The following is a 16,863-nucleotide window of genomic DNA, read 5'->3' on the forward strand; positions in this document are numbered from 1 at the left end:
GAGGGAAGGGGGGTAGAGGTTAAGGAGGGAGCAGAAGGTGGAAAAGAGTTTCCTTGGGTTAGAGACAGAAGCTTGGCATTTCATGTGATAAAAAGTGGCTTTTGCAGTGGATACGGGGGAAGGTAGAGAACAGGGGTGAATGGATGATAGGGCCTCTGGAAGTTTAGTTTTCCTCCATTTTTGCCTAGCTGTCCACAGCCCTGTTTTTGGAGGAAAGTGGACAGTGAGAGTCATAGGATGCAGAGTAGGGTCGATGAGGTAGAATCAGGAGACAGGAGGGAGAAAGGATTTAGCAGAAAGGAGAGATGATATGATAGAAGGGGAGAGAGTAGTGGGAGATAGAGAGCAAACATTGCAACAGGGTAGGGGCTGAGTGGCTAGGGTTGGAGAAAAGGGATACAGAAAAGGAAACAAAGTAGTGATTAGAGACCTGGAGGGAGGTTGCAGTGAGATTAATAGGCGAACAGCCTCTATTAAAGATGAGGTCATGCGTATTGCCTGTCTTGTGAGTGGTAGGGGACTGGGAAAGGTTGAGGTCAAAAGAGACGAGGGGAATTAATTGAAGGCAGACGTCAGGCAGTTGAAGTCGCCAAGTTCGAAGAGCGGTGAGCCATTGTCAGGAAATGTGCTTCTTAAGCTGTCAGGCTCATTGAATAACTCTCTAAGGACACCTGGTGGGCAATAGATCAAACCAATGTTAAGCTTGAGTTGGCAAGTGACAGTGACAGCATGGAATTCAAATGAGGAGATGGACAGGTGAGAGAAAATAGAAAATCTCCACATAGGAAAAATGAGTAGCCGTGTGCACCACCGCGATGGCCAGATGCTCTCGAACTATGAGAGAAAACTTAGTCAGATGAAGAGAGAGCAACTGGAGTAGCAGCATTCTCTGAGGTGATCCATGTCTTCTTTAGGGCCAAAAAGTCAGGGGACTGAAGGGCAGCATAAACTGAGATGAACTCGCCGTTCTTCACCGCAGATAGGCAGTTCTAAAAGCTGCCAGAGACCAGAAATTCCACATGGGTTGTGCGAGCAGAGTACACTAAATTAGAAGGGTTGCAGCCAAGGGGTGGTGAGTGTCTGTAAAGCTTACAGAGAGAGGAGCGAACAGGTATAGAAAACACAAAGTTGCCAGATACAAAAGAGCAAAATGAGATCATCAGAAAATAACTAGGTAAGATACTAAAGTGAGAGAATGGTCTGGAGCCTCCCAATCCTTCCTTCCTTGAACAACTCGGCAGAACCGTCTTTGTTTCGGCGACGGTCGTAGTTTTGCAACGAGACCTCCGCCTACAGCTGCCGCTGAGAAAACAGGGGAGACTGAAGTACTAATACTTATTGCTAATTGCCTTACATAGATGAAGAGCACACCTCCTGGTACTAATTGCTGATTGCCTAGCAGAGGAGAAACCACTCCCCCTCCAATAAAGCCACTGACTACCAAAACAACAAGTCACAAATTGCCCTGGCCCTTAATCCTGGTTGACCTGTCAACAATAATCTGTGATAGCAGTCAGCAGTACACACACCAATTAGGCTACCGGGAAGACAGACATCACTTAAAGTAGATGGCCCTATCTAGCAAAATACAGTACTAGGCAACAACTGATCAAGACAAAAATTATACTTATCACTGCTGGAGATACAGTTCCCACTGCCAACACTATAAAATGTTTTACAGTACATAATACCATTAACATCCCCCTTGGAAACATCCCCTTTGGCATGTGATGTCTCGTTGCCTTCCTGTGTTGAGTACATTAACATCCCCCTTGGAAACATCTCCTTTGGCATGTGATGTCTCGTTGCCTTCCTGTGTTGAGTACAGTACATCTCCCATAAGAGCTGAATCTTCCCTCTAACCTGCCACACACACTGAGCAGAGCAGCATTGCCTCAGCGTCTCCTAGGTCTGCCAGTATCACTCACGTTAATGATTCAGACTGGTCCACAGTGCGCCACTCGGCCTCATTACTTCAACACAACACAGACATGGACACTCTGATGGGAATAGGAGCCAGGAGGGAAATAACTTCCCTTGCATTCTCTCTTCGTTTCTTTCTTTCTTTCTGTGTATCTACTGCTCTCTCTCTCTGACACACAATCACACACACACAATCACACACACACACACAATCACACACACAATCACACACACAATCACACACACACATACACACACACACAATCACACACGCACACACACAATCACACACAATCACCTACACTGATCACCTACACTGATCAACACTTGACAAGAACCCTTTCATTTCTAAATAGGGACTTCCTGATGACTCTATAGCCTAGTCAGTACCTGTTTGGTTGGAAATTAGCCCATTTAGGCATTTTATCCAGCCCTCTCTCCCCCAAATTGGCAGTTAATTTACAGATTAGTAAAGCCTGTAATTCAACCATCATTGATCTCCCTCCCCTCCTGTAATATCAATGTCATTTACAATCTAATTGCTAGTTTGGCCACTGCCCTGGGGGACTTGAAATTACACTTGAAAAAGCTTAATGGGAGAGTCTGCACTTGAATCAAGGCCTTTTATACCCTTACAATGAGCCACAGCAGGCCCATCAAATGAATGGCCAGACTTCTATGTCGTCAATGGGCTTGCTCATTTTTCAGTTTCTCCATGTCTTCTGCTTCGTCAAGTAATAGACAGCCATGAAATATGGGTGGAGTGACACTGGATGGGCTGCCACTGCTACATGGCTTAGGGTAGTGAATACTTTTACATCGCTCTCTGGATAAAGTGTCTGTTAAATGTAATTTACAAAAATGTAAATAGTTAGCTGTGGTACTGCCGAGGATCTGGGTTCCCTGAGTTCATTTGCAGTTTAAAAGGATCTAGGATATGGGACGAGTTGACAGTTGTGTAAGAAACTAGTTGGTTTTATGGGTCTCACAGATGAAATAAATAAATGTTAGGAAAAGGGTTAAATGTGTAAAACTGTAATTATGCTATGTCTTAAAATGTGTCCTGTGAGATATCTATCTGGTTGACAATCCTTACCTCACATAGGCCTAGATACGGGAATCATTTTAGGACATCCCCAGCCTCAAGCCTCAAACCTCATCCATACAGTTTAGTGCTTATTGTCACTGTTTTTCTCAAAGGATGTCTCGACTTTCTTTGTCCTGGTGTTTTTAGTATAGACATTTTATGCCGTGCTAACATAAACAGCCATTTACAGCCATCTACAGTGGCAAACTGTAAAGTGAGACTTTTTCATGTGCCGCCTTGGGGACCATAAAGCTTATTAAATCTAAAGACGGGGACATGGACCAAGGTGTTCTGTGGTAATGGCACCAAACATCTGTGCTTTTTATTTTCTTAATGCTTGGAGGTATTAATCCTTAATGGTTCCTTGGCTGCTCTTTGCCAAATCTGTGATTGCCTAGCTATTATAGCTGACCTATCAGTCTCTTACCAGGGGAGGGAAGGGCACATATTACTTCTTCCTTCACAAGAGGCTTCAGGCTTTAGAAAGTATAGGGAATTAAGTTATGCTCCGAAGCTCCGATAGCAAAATGTGTGGTGATAACTTTTACACACCAATATTTCATTAGTTAGCAAGTTGCTTCTAGTAGATTGGTACAGGATTTGAGTGTACCCGACCGTGAATGCTATTGGTTTACAATGTCTTAAAGGATCCCCGGGTCTTGAGGTTTTTGTTAATATCCTCACTTAATTACTTAATGTTCTAAATTATCTCATAGTTAAAGGGATACTTCGGGATTTTGGCAGTTATGCACTTTATCTACTCCTCCAGAGTCAGATGAACCCGTGGATACCATTTTCATGTCTCTGTGTCCAGTGTGAAGGAAGTTAGAGGTAGTTTTGCGAGCCAATGCTAACTAGGACATCATTGCCAAAATCCTGAAGTATCCCTTTAACAATCAATCAATCTATCAAATGTATTTATAAAATCCTTCTTACATCAGCTGATGTCACGAAGTGCTGTACAGAAACCCAGCCTAAAACCCCGAACAGCAAGCAATGCAGGTGTAGAAGCACGGTGGCTAGAAAAAACTCCCATCCACAATGTGGATGTTGGCTCATAGAATGGGATTAGGTTAAACCTGCCGTAAACCTACATACAGTTGAAGTCGGAAGTTAAAAAAATAAAAAAATAAAAATGTTTTTCACCATCCACAAATGTCTTGTTAACAAACTCGGTCAACTTTGTGCATGACACAAGTAATTTTTCCAATAATTGTTTACAGACAGATTATTTAACTTATAATTCACTGTATCACAATTCCAGTGGATCAGAAGTTTACATACACTAAGTTAACTGTGCCTTTAAACAGCTTGGAAAATTCCAGAAAATTATGTCACGGCTTTAGAAGCTTCTGATAGGCTAATTGACATCATTTGAGTCAATTGGAGGTGTACCTGTGGATGTATTTCAAGGCCTACCTTCAAACTCAGTGTCTCTTTGCTTGACATCATGGGGAAATCAGCCAAGGCCTCAGAAAAAAATTGTAACCTCCACAAGTCTGGTTCATCCATGGGAGCAATTTCCAAATGCCTGAAGGTACCACGTTCATCTGTACAAACAATAGTACGCAAGTGTAAATGGGACCATGGGACCACGCAGCCGTCATACCGCTCAGGAAGGAGACGCGTTCTGTCTCCTAGAGATGAACGTACTTTGGTGTGAAAAGCGCAAATCAATCCCAGAACAACAGCAAAGGACCTTGTGAAGGTGCTGGAGGACACAAGTACAAAAGTATCTATATCCACAGTAAAACGAGTCCTATATCGACATAACCTGGAAGGCTTCTCAGCAAGGAAGAAACTACTGCTCCAAAACCGCCATAAAAAAGCCAGACTACGGTTTGCAACTGCACATGGACAAAGATCGTACTTTTGGGAAAAATGTCCTCTGGTCTGATGAAACAAAAATAGAACTGTTTGAACGTAATGACAAACGTTAAGTTTGGAGGCAAAAGGGGGAAGCTTGCAAGCCAAAGAACACCATCCCAACAGTCAAGCACGGGGGTGGCAGAATCATGTTGTGGGAGTACTTTGCTGCAGGAGGGACTGGTGCACTTCACAAAATAGATGGCATCATGAAGGTGGAAAATTATCTGGATATATTGAAGCAACATCTCAAGACATCAGTCAGAAAGTTAAAGCTTGGTCGCAAATGGGTCTTCCAAATGTACAATGACCCCAGGCATACTTCCAAAGTTATGGCAAAATGGCTTAAGGACAACAAAATCAAGGTATTGGAGTGGCCATCACAAAGCCCTGACCTCAATCCTATAGAAAATGTGGGGACAGAACTGAAAAAGCGTGTGCGAGCAAGGAGGCCTACAATCCTGACTCAGTTACACCAGCTCTGTCAGGAGGAACGGGCCAAAATTCACCCAATTTATTGTGGGAAGTTATGGAAGGCTACCCAAAACGTTTGACCCAAGTTAAACAATTTAAAGCCAATGCTACCAAACACTAATTGAGTGTATGTAAACTTCTTGTCACGGCCTGACCATAGAGAGCCCTTGTTTCTCTATGGTGTAGGAGATCAGGGAATGACTAGGGGGTATTCTGGTTTAATATTTCTATGTTGTGTTCTAGTTTATGTTTTCTATGTTGGTGTTTTGTATATTTCCCAATTAGAGGCAGCTGGTAATCATTGTCTCAATTGGGGATCATATTTAAGTATATATTTTTCCCACCTGTGTTTGTGCATGTGCACCTCTTATGTTTCACTTTTGGAATAAATATGTGGAACTCAATATCCTCTGTGCCTTGGTCCCGTTCTTATGACAACCGTGACACTTCTGACCCACTGGGAATGTGATGAAAGAAATAAAAGCTGAAATAAATCATTCTCTCTACTATTATTCTGACATTTCACATTCTTAAAATAAAGTGGTTATCCTAACTGACCTAAAACAGGGAATTTTTACTAGGATTAAATGTCAGGAATTGTGAAAAACTGAGTTTAAATGTATTTGGCTAAGGTGTACGTAAACTTCTGACTTCAACTGTACATTCGTTTTCTCTATGGCTATCTTTGAAAGACTCGTCTCTCTCTACCATGTCTGTGGTCTCAAATAGAAGGTAAAGTGTCACCTGTCCTGGAAACACCTACATACCCATAAATGAGGGGACACTAGAGCTCACAACCTTCATTACTGTTTGGGCCGGGAGCCATTCTCAGATGACAAGCGCTTTTCCAGGAGTATTCTGGAACACTGCCAAGATTCTGATTGAGACCAAACTGCATGTACTGTGCCTGTCCACTCACCCTTACTCTCATAGTCCCTTTTAAAAAGTAATTTCTCCATCTCTCTCTCTCTTTCTCTCGCTTTCTTTCTCTTCCCTGCTTCCAGTAACTTTGTGCACAATCTCAAAAGTAATTGATTGGCAGGAAAGCATAAACCTGTTCTATGTTGCTCGCATTTTTAAAAGTAAGGTCAAGTAATGAAGTGGCAAAATTACATTTGTGTGTGTGTAACACCGTGTAAAAGCTTTGACTACTTTGCCGTCAGCTGAGAATTTGCACTCATCGCTTACTGAAGTTTAGAACCACGGCAGTTGGCGTGAGAATGAGCACCACAATGCAATGGCCACCTTACCTGTAATAAACCCAGGTGCCATGTGATTTGAATATCTCAGCAAGATGAGGTTAGGGTAACTCACAGAGACCCGATCAGCTGACTCCAGGAAAGATAAAGATGTGAGTGCATGTATAAATAAGTCAAGCTGTTGCAAGAGAAAAGAACAGGTGTGTGATCAGGTAGTTTTTCCACCTGCGATGGCAAAGAAAAGGAAGCTATGAAAGTAAAGACTGTATTTAAGAGACAAGAGAGAAAATGGTGAGATGGACAATGGAGGAGGAGACAGGTGAATGCACAAATGAGTTACTTGGTATCTGGGGAGAAATGATTTTGAGGAAGAGAGAAAAAGAGAGCTGGAGAGAAGGGTGAAGGACAGAACAAACAGCAATAGACAACACTCACAGATGTTTAAGGTGATAAGGAATACTGTCTTATTGCAGGAAATCCATGGATAGTTTACATTTTAACACCAAGACTGTATATTTTGCCAACAGTATATTTCAGTAGTAGCATAAAAGTTCAGTATACCCGTGAGCTCCAAAGGTATTGGGACAGTGATTTTGAGGGTATTTTCATCCATATCAAGTGAACCGTTTTGAAATTACAGCACTTTTTGTACATATTCCACCCATTTTGGGGGACCGAAAGAATTGGGACAAATTCACTTATGTGTATTAAAGTAGTAAAAAGTTAAAGCTGCGACCTGCCCTAATTCACATATAAATGTAAGTTATAGATCTGCCATTCTCATTGAAAGCAAGTCTAACACGGAACCCAAACCGGCTGCGTGCGTGCGCCATCGTGCATTAATGTGTCCTATTTAGCTAGCTTGCTGTTGCTAGCTAATTTGTCCTGGGATATAAACATTGAGTTTAAACATTGAGTACTCCAACAATTAATCCACATATAAAACGGCCAACCGAATCGTTTCTAGTCATCTCTCCTTCCAGGCTTTTTCATCATTTAACTTATATGGTGATTGCATCTAAACTTTCATTGTAGTCCCACAACTACCGGCAAAACAGTTCGTCTTTCAGTCACCCACGTGGGTGTCAACCAATGAGGTTGACACCACACAACCAACCAATCATGTCAACCAATGAGGAGATGGCACGTGGGTACCTGCTTCTATAAACCAATGAGGAGATGGGAGAGGCAGGACTTTCAGCGCGATCTGTGTCAGAAATAGGAATGAGTTCTATTTTAGCCCTTGGTGTCGCAGACGCTCGTTGGCGCAATAATTGAATAACATGGATTTCTAAATTTAATTTGCGACCCTCGCGCACGCGGCGTGTCCAGTCTGGTCAGCATGTAAGACGCAGCAGATCTGTTCTAAGTGCACTATTTCTATGCTTCCAGGTCTTAAGTTTCACGTCTCCGTCTTTCACTGAAAATAAAAAAAATGTGCTTTGAAGAATATATTTCACCGCGGTTTAGATGGTACGATGATTCTCTACACTATACTTGCGTTTTGTCACATAAACTAAAATTAGGCAAACTATTGGAATTTTAGCAACCAGAAAGTGGCAGAGTGATTTCTGCATTGTGCATCTTTAAGTATTTGGTCCAATATTCATAGCACGCAATGACTACATCAAGCTTTTGACTTTACAAATGGATGCATTTGCTGTTTGTTCTCATTATTATTCACATTCATGTAGAAGTGTTTAGAAACATATTATATTGTTATTATCAGTAAAAGTGACTGCAAAATGACACAATACATTATTTTCCATTAATTTGTATTCAACATAAAATAATCTAAAACACAACCAAAACAAGCACAAAATGCATCCAACAACTTTGTAGCATGACGTAGTCATTTCGTGCTACGAATATGGGACCAAATACTAAATGTTTTACTACTTTAATACACGTATAAGTGAATTTGTCCCAATACTTTTGGTCCCCTGAAATGGTGGGACTACTGTATGTACAAAAAGTCTTGTAATTTCTAAACGGTTCACCCGATAGGGATGAAAATACCCTCAAATTAAAGCTGACAGTCTCCACTTTAACCTCATAGTCATTGTATTATCTAAAGTGCTGGAGTACAGAGTCAAAACAACAAATAATGTGTCACTGTCCCAATACTTTTTGGAGCTCACTGTATATTGTGTAGTATAATTCTGTAAGAACATCAGATAGCCTTTGTGAGGCCATTGCCATCCAGGCTGTGTGATGCATGGTGATGTCCCTATGTCTGCCTCAGCCTCCCCTCCAGGCCTCAGTGTCAGTAATAGCCGGCGACAGCGGGGAAAATGGTCGTCAATTACCTCCGCCATTGGGCTGTTCTGTCCTGTTACCCGGGTTACGCTGGCCCGTGTCCCCGCGTGTGGCAGTCAAATCACTGGATCATTTTGGTGGTTTTGGGGAGCTGCAGGGACGGCGTGTGGTGAACAATCTCTCTGGAACTGCTGACTGCTCATGATGGAAAAGACACAGACGGGCTCATCTCGCACATATACACATGCACATTCAATTTTGAGAATGCATGTTATGACATGAACATTTGACAGGGTAAAGGTTGTTGTCATTGTGAACACAGATAGTCTTTGGACATTCTAGAAAGATGCTAGATTTACCTTGGTGTTAGCTTATGATTTACTCTGTTTGGCTGTTCAGTTGGTTTTTGATATTGTACTTTTGGGGTCACATTATTGATTTAATTGTAGTTAATTATGGGGCTTAGATAGACCACTGTTTTGTTGTTGTGTCCGTAGTGTTTTCACAGTGTTTTTTTTCTGAATGTTAAACAAAAGAAACAGAATCCCCGAATCCCCAAGCCGACTAGGTGAAAAATCTGTCAATGTGCCCTTGAGCAAGGCACTCAACCCTAATGGTGTTAGAGTATGTGTGCATATGTGTGTGTGTCTCTTCAGTGTTGTTTTATCCTTTTTTTAATCAGATTTTATTGTGTTACTTGTTGTGGAATAGAGTTCCATGTAGTCAAGACTCTATGTAGTACTGTGCATTTCCCAGAGTCTGTCCTGTTCTTGGGGACTGTGAAGAGACCCCTGGTGGTATGTCTTGTGGGGTATGTATGAGTGTCTGAGCAGTGTGTTAGCTGTTTGAACAGACAGTTTGATGCTTTCAAAACGTCAATACCTCTCACAAATACAAGTAGTGTTGCATGTCAATCTCTCCTCTACTTTGAGCCGGGAGAGATTGACATGCATGTTATTGATATTGGCCATCTGTGTACATTTAAGGGCCAGATGTGCTGCTCTGTTCTGGGCTAACTGTAATTTGCCTTCGTCCTTCCTTTTGGCATTTTACCATATAACTGGGCAGTAGTCCAGGTGTGATAAAACTAAGGCCTGTAGGACTTGTTTTGTTGATTGCGATGTCAAGAAAGCAGAGCAGCGCTTTATCATGGACAGACCTCTCCCCATTTTAGCTACCGTTGCATGAGTATGTCAGTTTGCAATCTATGGTTACTCCAAGCAGTTTAGTCTCCTCAATTGCCTCCTTATTAATTTCAAGATTTAGATGAGATTTAGTGTTTAGTGAAGAATTTGTCACAAATACAATGTTTTTAGTTTTGATATATTTAGGACTAGCTTATTATAAACCACCTGTTCTAAAACTGACTGCATCTCCTTGTTAAGTGTTGCAGTGATTTCACTTGTGGTGGTAGCTGACGTGTATAACGTGGAGTCATCGGCATACATAGACACACAGGCTTTACTCGAGGGGCCAAGACTGCTATGTTGAAGTATGCCAAACTCTACCTGGTCTACGTTCCCCCTACAGAGTTCCATCTCACTTATGGGAGCCAGCCATGCAGATATGATGTGTTGTAATCCCACAGGAACTAGCTTAGAGAAACACTTTTTCAGCTCAGCCATGGTCTGCATGCTAAGATGCCGGCGGGGTAGTCGGTGGGAAAGGAGGGTGCAGAGGGACAGCTTCCGAGGAAGAATTTTGAGCACTTAATTATGACACTTTATCATGTCAAAAAGCGATGACAGCAATTTGTAAGAATAGAGATTACGGAGAAGAAAAGTCTGTTCATAAATTTTAGGGTACAGAGATAAGTAAGGCTTTTCAGGACTATATTACTGCAAAAGACTGTTATGTAGCCAGTGTCAGTTGTCCTGATCAGGTCACATCCAGGCTGTATCACAACCGGCCGTGATTGGGAGTCCCATAGGGTGGCGTACAATTGGCCCAGCGTCGTCCAGGTTTGGCCGGTGTAGGCCGTCATTGTAAATAAGAATTTGTTCTTAACTGACTTGCCTAGTTAAATAAAAGTTCAATAAAAATAAATGACTAACTATCAATAACTAACTTTCATAGGGAACCTGAACAATGTTCCTTCCTTCTCTCCCTTTAGAGTTTTTCAGTATTCTATTCAGAACCACTCGTTCCGTTCAGGTAGTACTAAAGTACTCCAAACAGTGGTTCATTGCCCTTGAGTTTTCTTGTACGTGAGGTATAGCTAGTAGGCTTGGGCGGTATACCGTATATAACGTATACCGGGGTATTTTAAAATGCCCACGGTATGATTTTCGAATCCATCGACAATTGTTATTTTTAAATTAACACCTGCAGTCAACTTGTGCACTAGGTTAATAGATAAAGCAGATTGCGTTCTGTTGTATTATTTTTTCATTATGAAGCTGTTCCCTTAAGCAGCTGAGGAGCTGGGGTGTCTGTCCTTGCAGTTAGTTTATGTTCGCTTAGGCTTGTTATCATTTAGCTAGCATCCACAATGGGAATTCGCTAGTACTTTGTTTGCATTTGTTACCATAATTATTATTATTTAAAAAACATTACGCTTGGAAAGAAATAGTTCCCCCTTGTGTGCACTGCGGGTAATACCTTATACCCCGGGATGGTACAGGAACAGTATGAAGGCATGGAAATCTGGATATTTCCCAACCCTAATAGCTAGAGAGATAGGAATCGATTACCAGAGTCACGCTTGTTGTGGAGAAGAGAGGAATGGAGAAAAGAGAAAGAGAAGAAATACTCTGCAGCAAATTGCCTTGAAAAAGCAGCACCTCCTCCTAGCTTATCAGGAGCTGCATTCAAAAGACACACGGCGTGTTTGAGGATGATTGCTTTCATTTGCACAGGCCCCCTGTTTCATATGAATGAGGCTGCGTTTCGTCTGAGCCACCCTGTGACAGCCACTCCGTCGCAGGTTTATTTTCCCTCTAGCTTTCTGCAACTGGCTCGACACACAATGGAGACGAGGGAGCGGAACACTATAGCCTGCCTCTGAGGCCAGCTCCTCCCCTTTGACTGGCAAGCCGGCGTCTCAGAACTTGATAAGTACGGAGAATTGACCTCCTATTGATTGGGTTGATTGATAGGTATGTCGGCCTATGGCTCCATCTGGGAGATGATAAGGAGGAGTCTACCGTGCCCGGGGACTTTCCGCTCTCTTCTCGGTATTGGGAAAGCGTGTCCATGATCCAAGAAGTCTTCTGTGTCTGTGGGGAGGAGAACAGAAAGACGGTGGTCCATGTGAGACCCTAGATGCTGCCTTACGCACTGCAGAGCAGTTCACAACATGGACCCAACTCTGTCACTTTCAGAAAACCTGACAACACATATACATTTTCTCAAAGATCGAGAGAGAGAAAGAGAAAGAGAGGGAGTGAACGATAGAGAGAGGTGGTGTGATTGGATAAGAAACACCTTGGGCCACCTTTATCTGCAGAGGATTTAAGGTAATGGTGTCGTGGATAAATACTTGTGTACCCTACAAGCCAAATACAATTACTGCTATCGAAAACAGAATCTCCCGCCCCTATAAATCTCTACTGGGGGCCGCGGGGAATGCAGGGAGGGAGGAAGGGATGGAGGGAAGGGGGGAGAGATAAGCCTTTCAGTGTGAGCCAGGCGTCTAATCCTGTGATTTAAATGAGAGCAGTGCGGATGGCCAGATAAAGGACCCGGACTGCCATTGTCTCTTAGAGATACTGAGGGGAAATCTTCCAGAAGGAGGCTCCTATTTCCATTGGGCTAGGCAGTCAGCATCAAGGAGAGTGAAGAGAGGGGAGGGGGGGTGGAGTTGGGAGGGGAGAGGGAGAGAGCGAGACGGCCCTCTGGGAGAGTCAGAGAGCCCCGTGCAAATGAATTCTGTCAGTGGTTCCACTCAGGGAGGAAATGTTAGGGGAAGAAACAGAGAATTTTAGATGTAGGCATATAGAATTAAGAGAGTGGTAATAGAGAGAGGAAGTGTGGGATGGTGAGCAGGACTGATAGAGAGTGAGAGATAAACACAGACCCACACACACACCACAGTCCAGGCATAAGATTGCTTTCCATAGCAATCACAAGGGTGATTGGGTGAATGAATCATTATGGAAATGATATGCTTCCTGATTTGACAGTAACTGATGCAAATATAAACTGCATCATGCAATAAGTATAGAGGCATCCATAATGTCTCACTCCATCTTTCTTTTTGTTCTTTATCTTGAGAAAAAAAGAAGATGAAACCCGCACATTGCTCTTGATAGTGTCACTGCTCTTTAAGAAGCTTTAAGTATCGGCCTCAAGGCCTTCGTCAGAGCTTTTGTGAGATTTATTTCTTTGTTCTATATCTTGAAATGCTGTCAGTCTTCAGACAGTAACACCAATGAAGGTGACATCTATGGAACTGATGCTATTTTAGTGCCTGGGAAGGATCTATTTCATTTGTAAAGCAAATTTGACAATATCTGGGGCCTTATTTATAAACCTTGCGTAAGTACGAAATATATCCCAAAATATGCGTGCATCAATTTTCACGCAAACCTTCAGACCATGTGTATGCCCATCTGCTAGTGGTTGAAATATTGTATTTCAAGCTGGCAAGTAAGTATTTTGTGCAAATGGGGGATTTGACGAAAGGCTTATTCATACAAAAATGAAAACAGGATAACATATTTATAAGACTGCAACCTTTTGCCATTAGCAAGAAGAGTTCAAATCTATGTTTATAATTAGACGTAGGAATCTTATAATTAGACATAGGAATATTTTTCCTATTTGATTTTCATAGCCATTGCAGAATATATTCCTCACCTTTTCTGGCCATGATGGGTTCATGTTAGGGAAGGAGCCACACAACAAATTACCATGTGCATCTCTCATTTAATTGGGCCTAGTAGCCTAGTGAAGAGATAGGCTATTTGCATTTCAAGTTTTGCAATATCGTAGGCCGCGTGGTTTATAATACCGGTATACAGTCGAATTTAACAGCTGATCTTTTACATTGAAGTATCTATCAAGTTTCAAGTTTTTATTGTCACATGCACAAGTACAGTGAAATGCCTTTTTTGCTTGCTCTTTCCCAACAATGCAGTAATGAATATCAGTAGTACTATAAAAAATAAATTAAAAAGTCAAGTAGATATAAAATGTGTTTTTTTTTAGTAGCCTGCCCTGCAATGTTTTTAGAATTTGCGGTCAGTGACAGTCCATCATGTTTAGGTTGGGGGGGAAAAGTCGTTAGAAAAAACATTGTTGAATTCAAACGTTCTGTTGACAGGTCCATGACAATTTGCCGTTGTTTTCTCATTCAAAAACTGTCACAGTCCTTTTCCAGATACAGCATAAATTACTGCTAAAGATGAAAACATTCTGCCAACAGAGTAAATAGACCGGTAGCTTATGTCAAATATTTGACAGTATGGGTAGGCTACAGTATTGCTGTGCGATAGGAGCGCGACATCATTGTCTATTTAATCTCAAGAGCCTATACCAAGGCAGGGTATATAAACCCAATAATCTATTGATAAACTAAATATTGAACAACAATTTGTCTTTTGCATGCCGTGGCATAATGCCAATAGTTCCAAATTGTACAGCAGATAAAGGTAGTTATTGGCACCATATTAGGTGAATGGAGGAGTTTTCAGGCAGAGATTTAATGTCTCATTCACGCGTGCACAGTTTTCGACAGGTCTGGTTTATAGCGGCAAACATGTATTTGAATGGCATACATTTTACGGCAAGTTTATAACATCTCAATATGTGTTTACTTGCGCAGACTTTTCAGAAATGGCGCGTGCAGAAATTGTGTGAAATTTATGCAACAGTTAGAAATAAGGCCCCTGTAGAGCAGCAAACATACTGCAGGCAGGGTAAAGAGCATGAAACACACACACGTGGACTCGTGCAGACACACACACTCACACACACAGCTACCTGCTGTCTCTCTATCTTTGCAGAAGGCTGAAATGAGGTCTCTCTTTAGGGGATAGAAAAGGAGGGAAGATACGTGGTAGGGGTTCTCACTTTGGGTGGGCCCTAAGGTACCCCTGTCTCTTTGGGGTCCTGGAATTTGGCTCCTACCTTGGTTTCCTTGGTTCCTACCCTGTGGCAGCGTGTCTCCCCATAGGGGTTACTTGTCTCCCATCACGACTTGACTCTGGTGTGGAAACAGCAGGCGTTTCTACACCAACAGCATACCCATCCTAAAACATCCAAAAGCATATTCAACCCTATTCCTTTGCCACCCCTACTGTTCCACCTCCATTTGCCCCCAAGGTCTTTCCCTGTTTCCCAGTATGGTGTGTAAATGCACACGCGCACGCACGCACATGCACACACACTAAACCTTCTTTGACTACTGAGGTGAACTGGTTTCTGGGGAAGAAAAAGCAAATGCTGTCCAGTGAAAATTGCTATTATCACAGCTTTACTCCTATTTTCTGTTCTTAATGTTGGATTTGAAGAAAAAGACGCAAACTGTTGCTAAGTCCACCTTAATGCCCATGAACTGTCCTAATAGTATAAAATGGTTGCATGTTGCATGTGCATTGGAAGGGTTGGTTAACTGTTATTTATTTAAGATACTTGAATACACTTCATCGCATGAGAAAAAAAAATGCTGGTTTTTATGATGGCTCTAAATATCTTTGTCAATGTTTAAATGAATTGAATGCCAAAAATATAGTGGTTCTTCTGTCGCCTGTTAGTAAAAGCCTTGTGAAAACCAGCAGAGCAGCAAATGACCTCTATTTGTTAACACTTTACTCTTAACACTTTGCCACCTATCTCATAAACAAGACATCAATTCTAACCTGCAATTAAAGGTTTAACATTTTTTTAACTGCTTGCATGAAAATGAAAACAATAGTTTGAAGTGAGCATGTGTTTAAATTGTGTTAAAATGCCTGATGCCAAATGCAGACTGTTTTCTAAATGTTTTAAATGTTTTTTAAACTTTAAACAGCGACAACCGATAATGAACGCCTTGAAATTGCCACTAAGAAATTCCCATTGAAATACGCCCGGCCAGTAGTGGACTGGCTACAAGAGAAAGGTAACCTTAACACAACTTCTAACTTTTAAATTCTCTTCTATTGAGCTCAACATTTAACTTTTTATTTTTGCATTTGCCTGCTGAACTGATACTTTGAATTTATTTTACTACTTTAAAATATGATTTTAGCATGAACTAATAACTTCCTAACCTCATTTTCTTTCTCAATTCAAATGCATTTGATTAGATTTTTTGGTAACCAAGTTAATTACCCAAATAAATCTCATGATAGTTCATAATTCATAATCATTCTACTCAGTTAAAGGGACTGCTATTGAAGATAATATTCCATCCTATCTCGTGTTCATATTAGACATGAAAAGATGATTTCATATACTCTACATCTTGAATCCTTCTAAAATTAGCTTTACGATAAAACAGAAATAACAAAGCTCAAGTATCTCCTTAAAGTCCCTTTAACACCCATTTAAACTTGAATGCAATTTCAAATGAAAGTAGTCACCTAATGCATGAATCAATATGCTGTTGTACATCTACAATGTTGAGTCAGTTAATAATCATTTGATGTACAATAATTTTTTCATTTATTAATTCTGTAACCAGAATTATATGTTGATGGCATTGGAGAATGATTGCATTAAACTGGGTAAACAATTTTCTAACAGCTCAACAGTTTACTCAATACTTGCTAAGTTGAATATTACGATTTTTTGTTGTTTTAGGTTTCAAATATACGCTTATTCAAGATGTTGTGTCAGTGATATTACTTAGAATACTTAGATTTGACATGTGATATAAATATCCATTTGGCAATAATTTTTCCCATTTGAAACTCGACAACCTCTTTTCGTGTACTGCTTTTCTCTTTCAGATTCCTGCCCACCTGATGTATACCTTTGGCCTTAGCCCTAGCTTTTTAGACATCAGTTCCTTTCTCTGCTTTCAGGCTTAAGCATTTGCCCAAGCCTATTAAACATTGTTTCCTACCTCTTCTTTCAGGCTTAAGCATTTGCCCTAGCCTTTTAAACATTCGTCCCTACCCCAGTCTT

The 16,863-nt window shown here is 41.3% G+C and overlaps 1 protein-coding gene across 27 annotated transcripts in view; it reads left to right on the plus strand.

Moving 5' to 3' along the window:
• The window catches only part of nrxn3a (neurexin 3a), a 442,954-nt gene that overhangs the window by 364,680 nt on the left and 61,411 nt on the right, over positions 1-16,863 (plus strand). For all 27 annotated transcript variants that reach the window (XR_002955173.2, XR_002955175.2, XR_002955174.2 and 24 more), the window contains one exon: positions 15,764-15,853. Coding sequence is in view for 23 of the 27 variants with exons in the window: in XM_024436833.2 (XP_024292601.1) it covers positions 15,764-15,853 (90 nt within the window). In the remaining 4 variants the exon portion in view is untranslated. The remainder of the gene's footprint in view (positions 1-15,763; positions 15,854-16,863) is intronic.

Source organism: Oncorhynchus tshawytscha, linkage group LG11 (assembly GCF_018296145.1).
Source record: "Oncorhynchus tshawytscha isolate Ot180627B linkage group LG11, Otsh_v2.0, whole genome shotgun sequence".
Taxonomy (NCBI): Eukaryota; Metazoa; Chordata; class Actinopteri; order Salmoniformes; family Salmonidae; genus Oncorhynchus; species Oncorhynchus tshawytscha.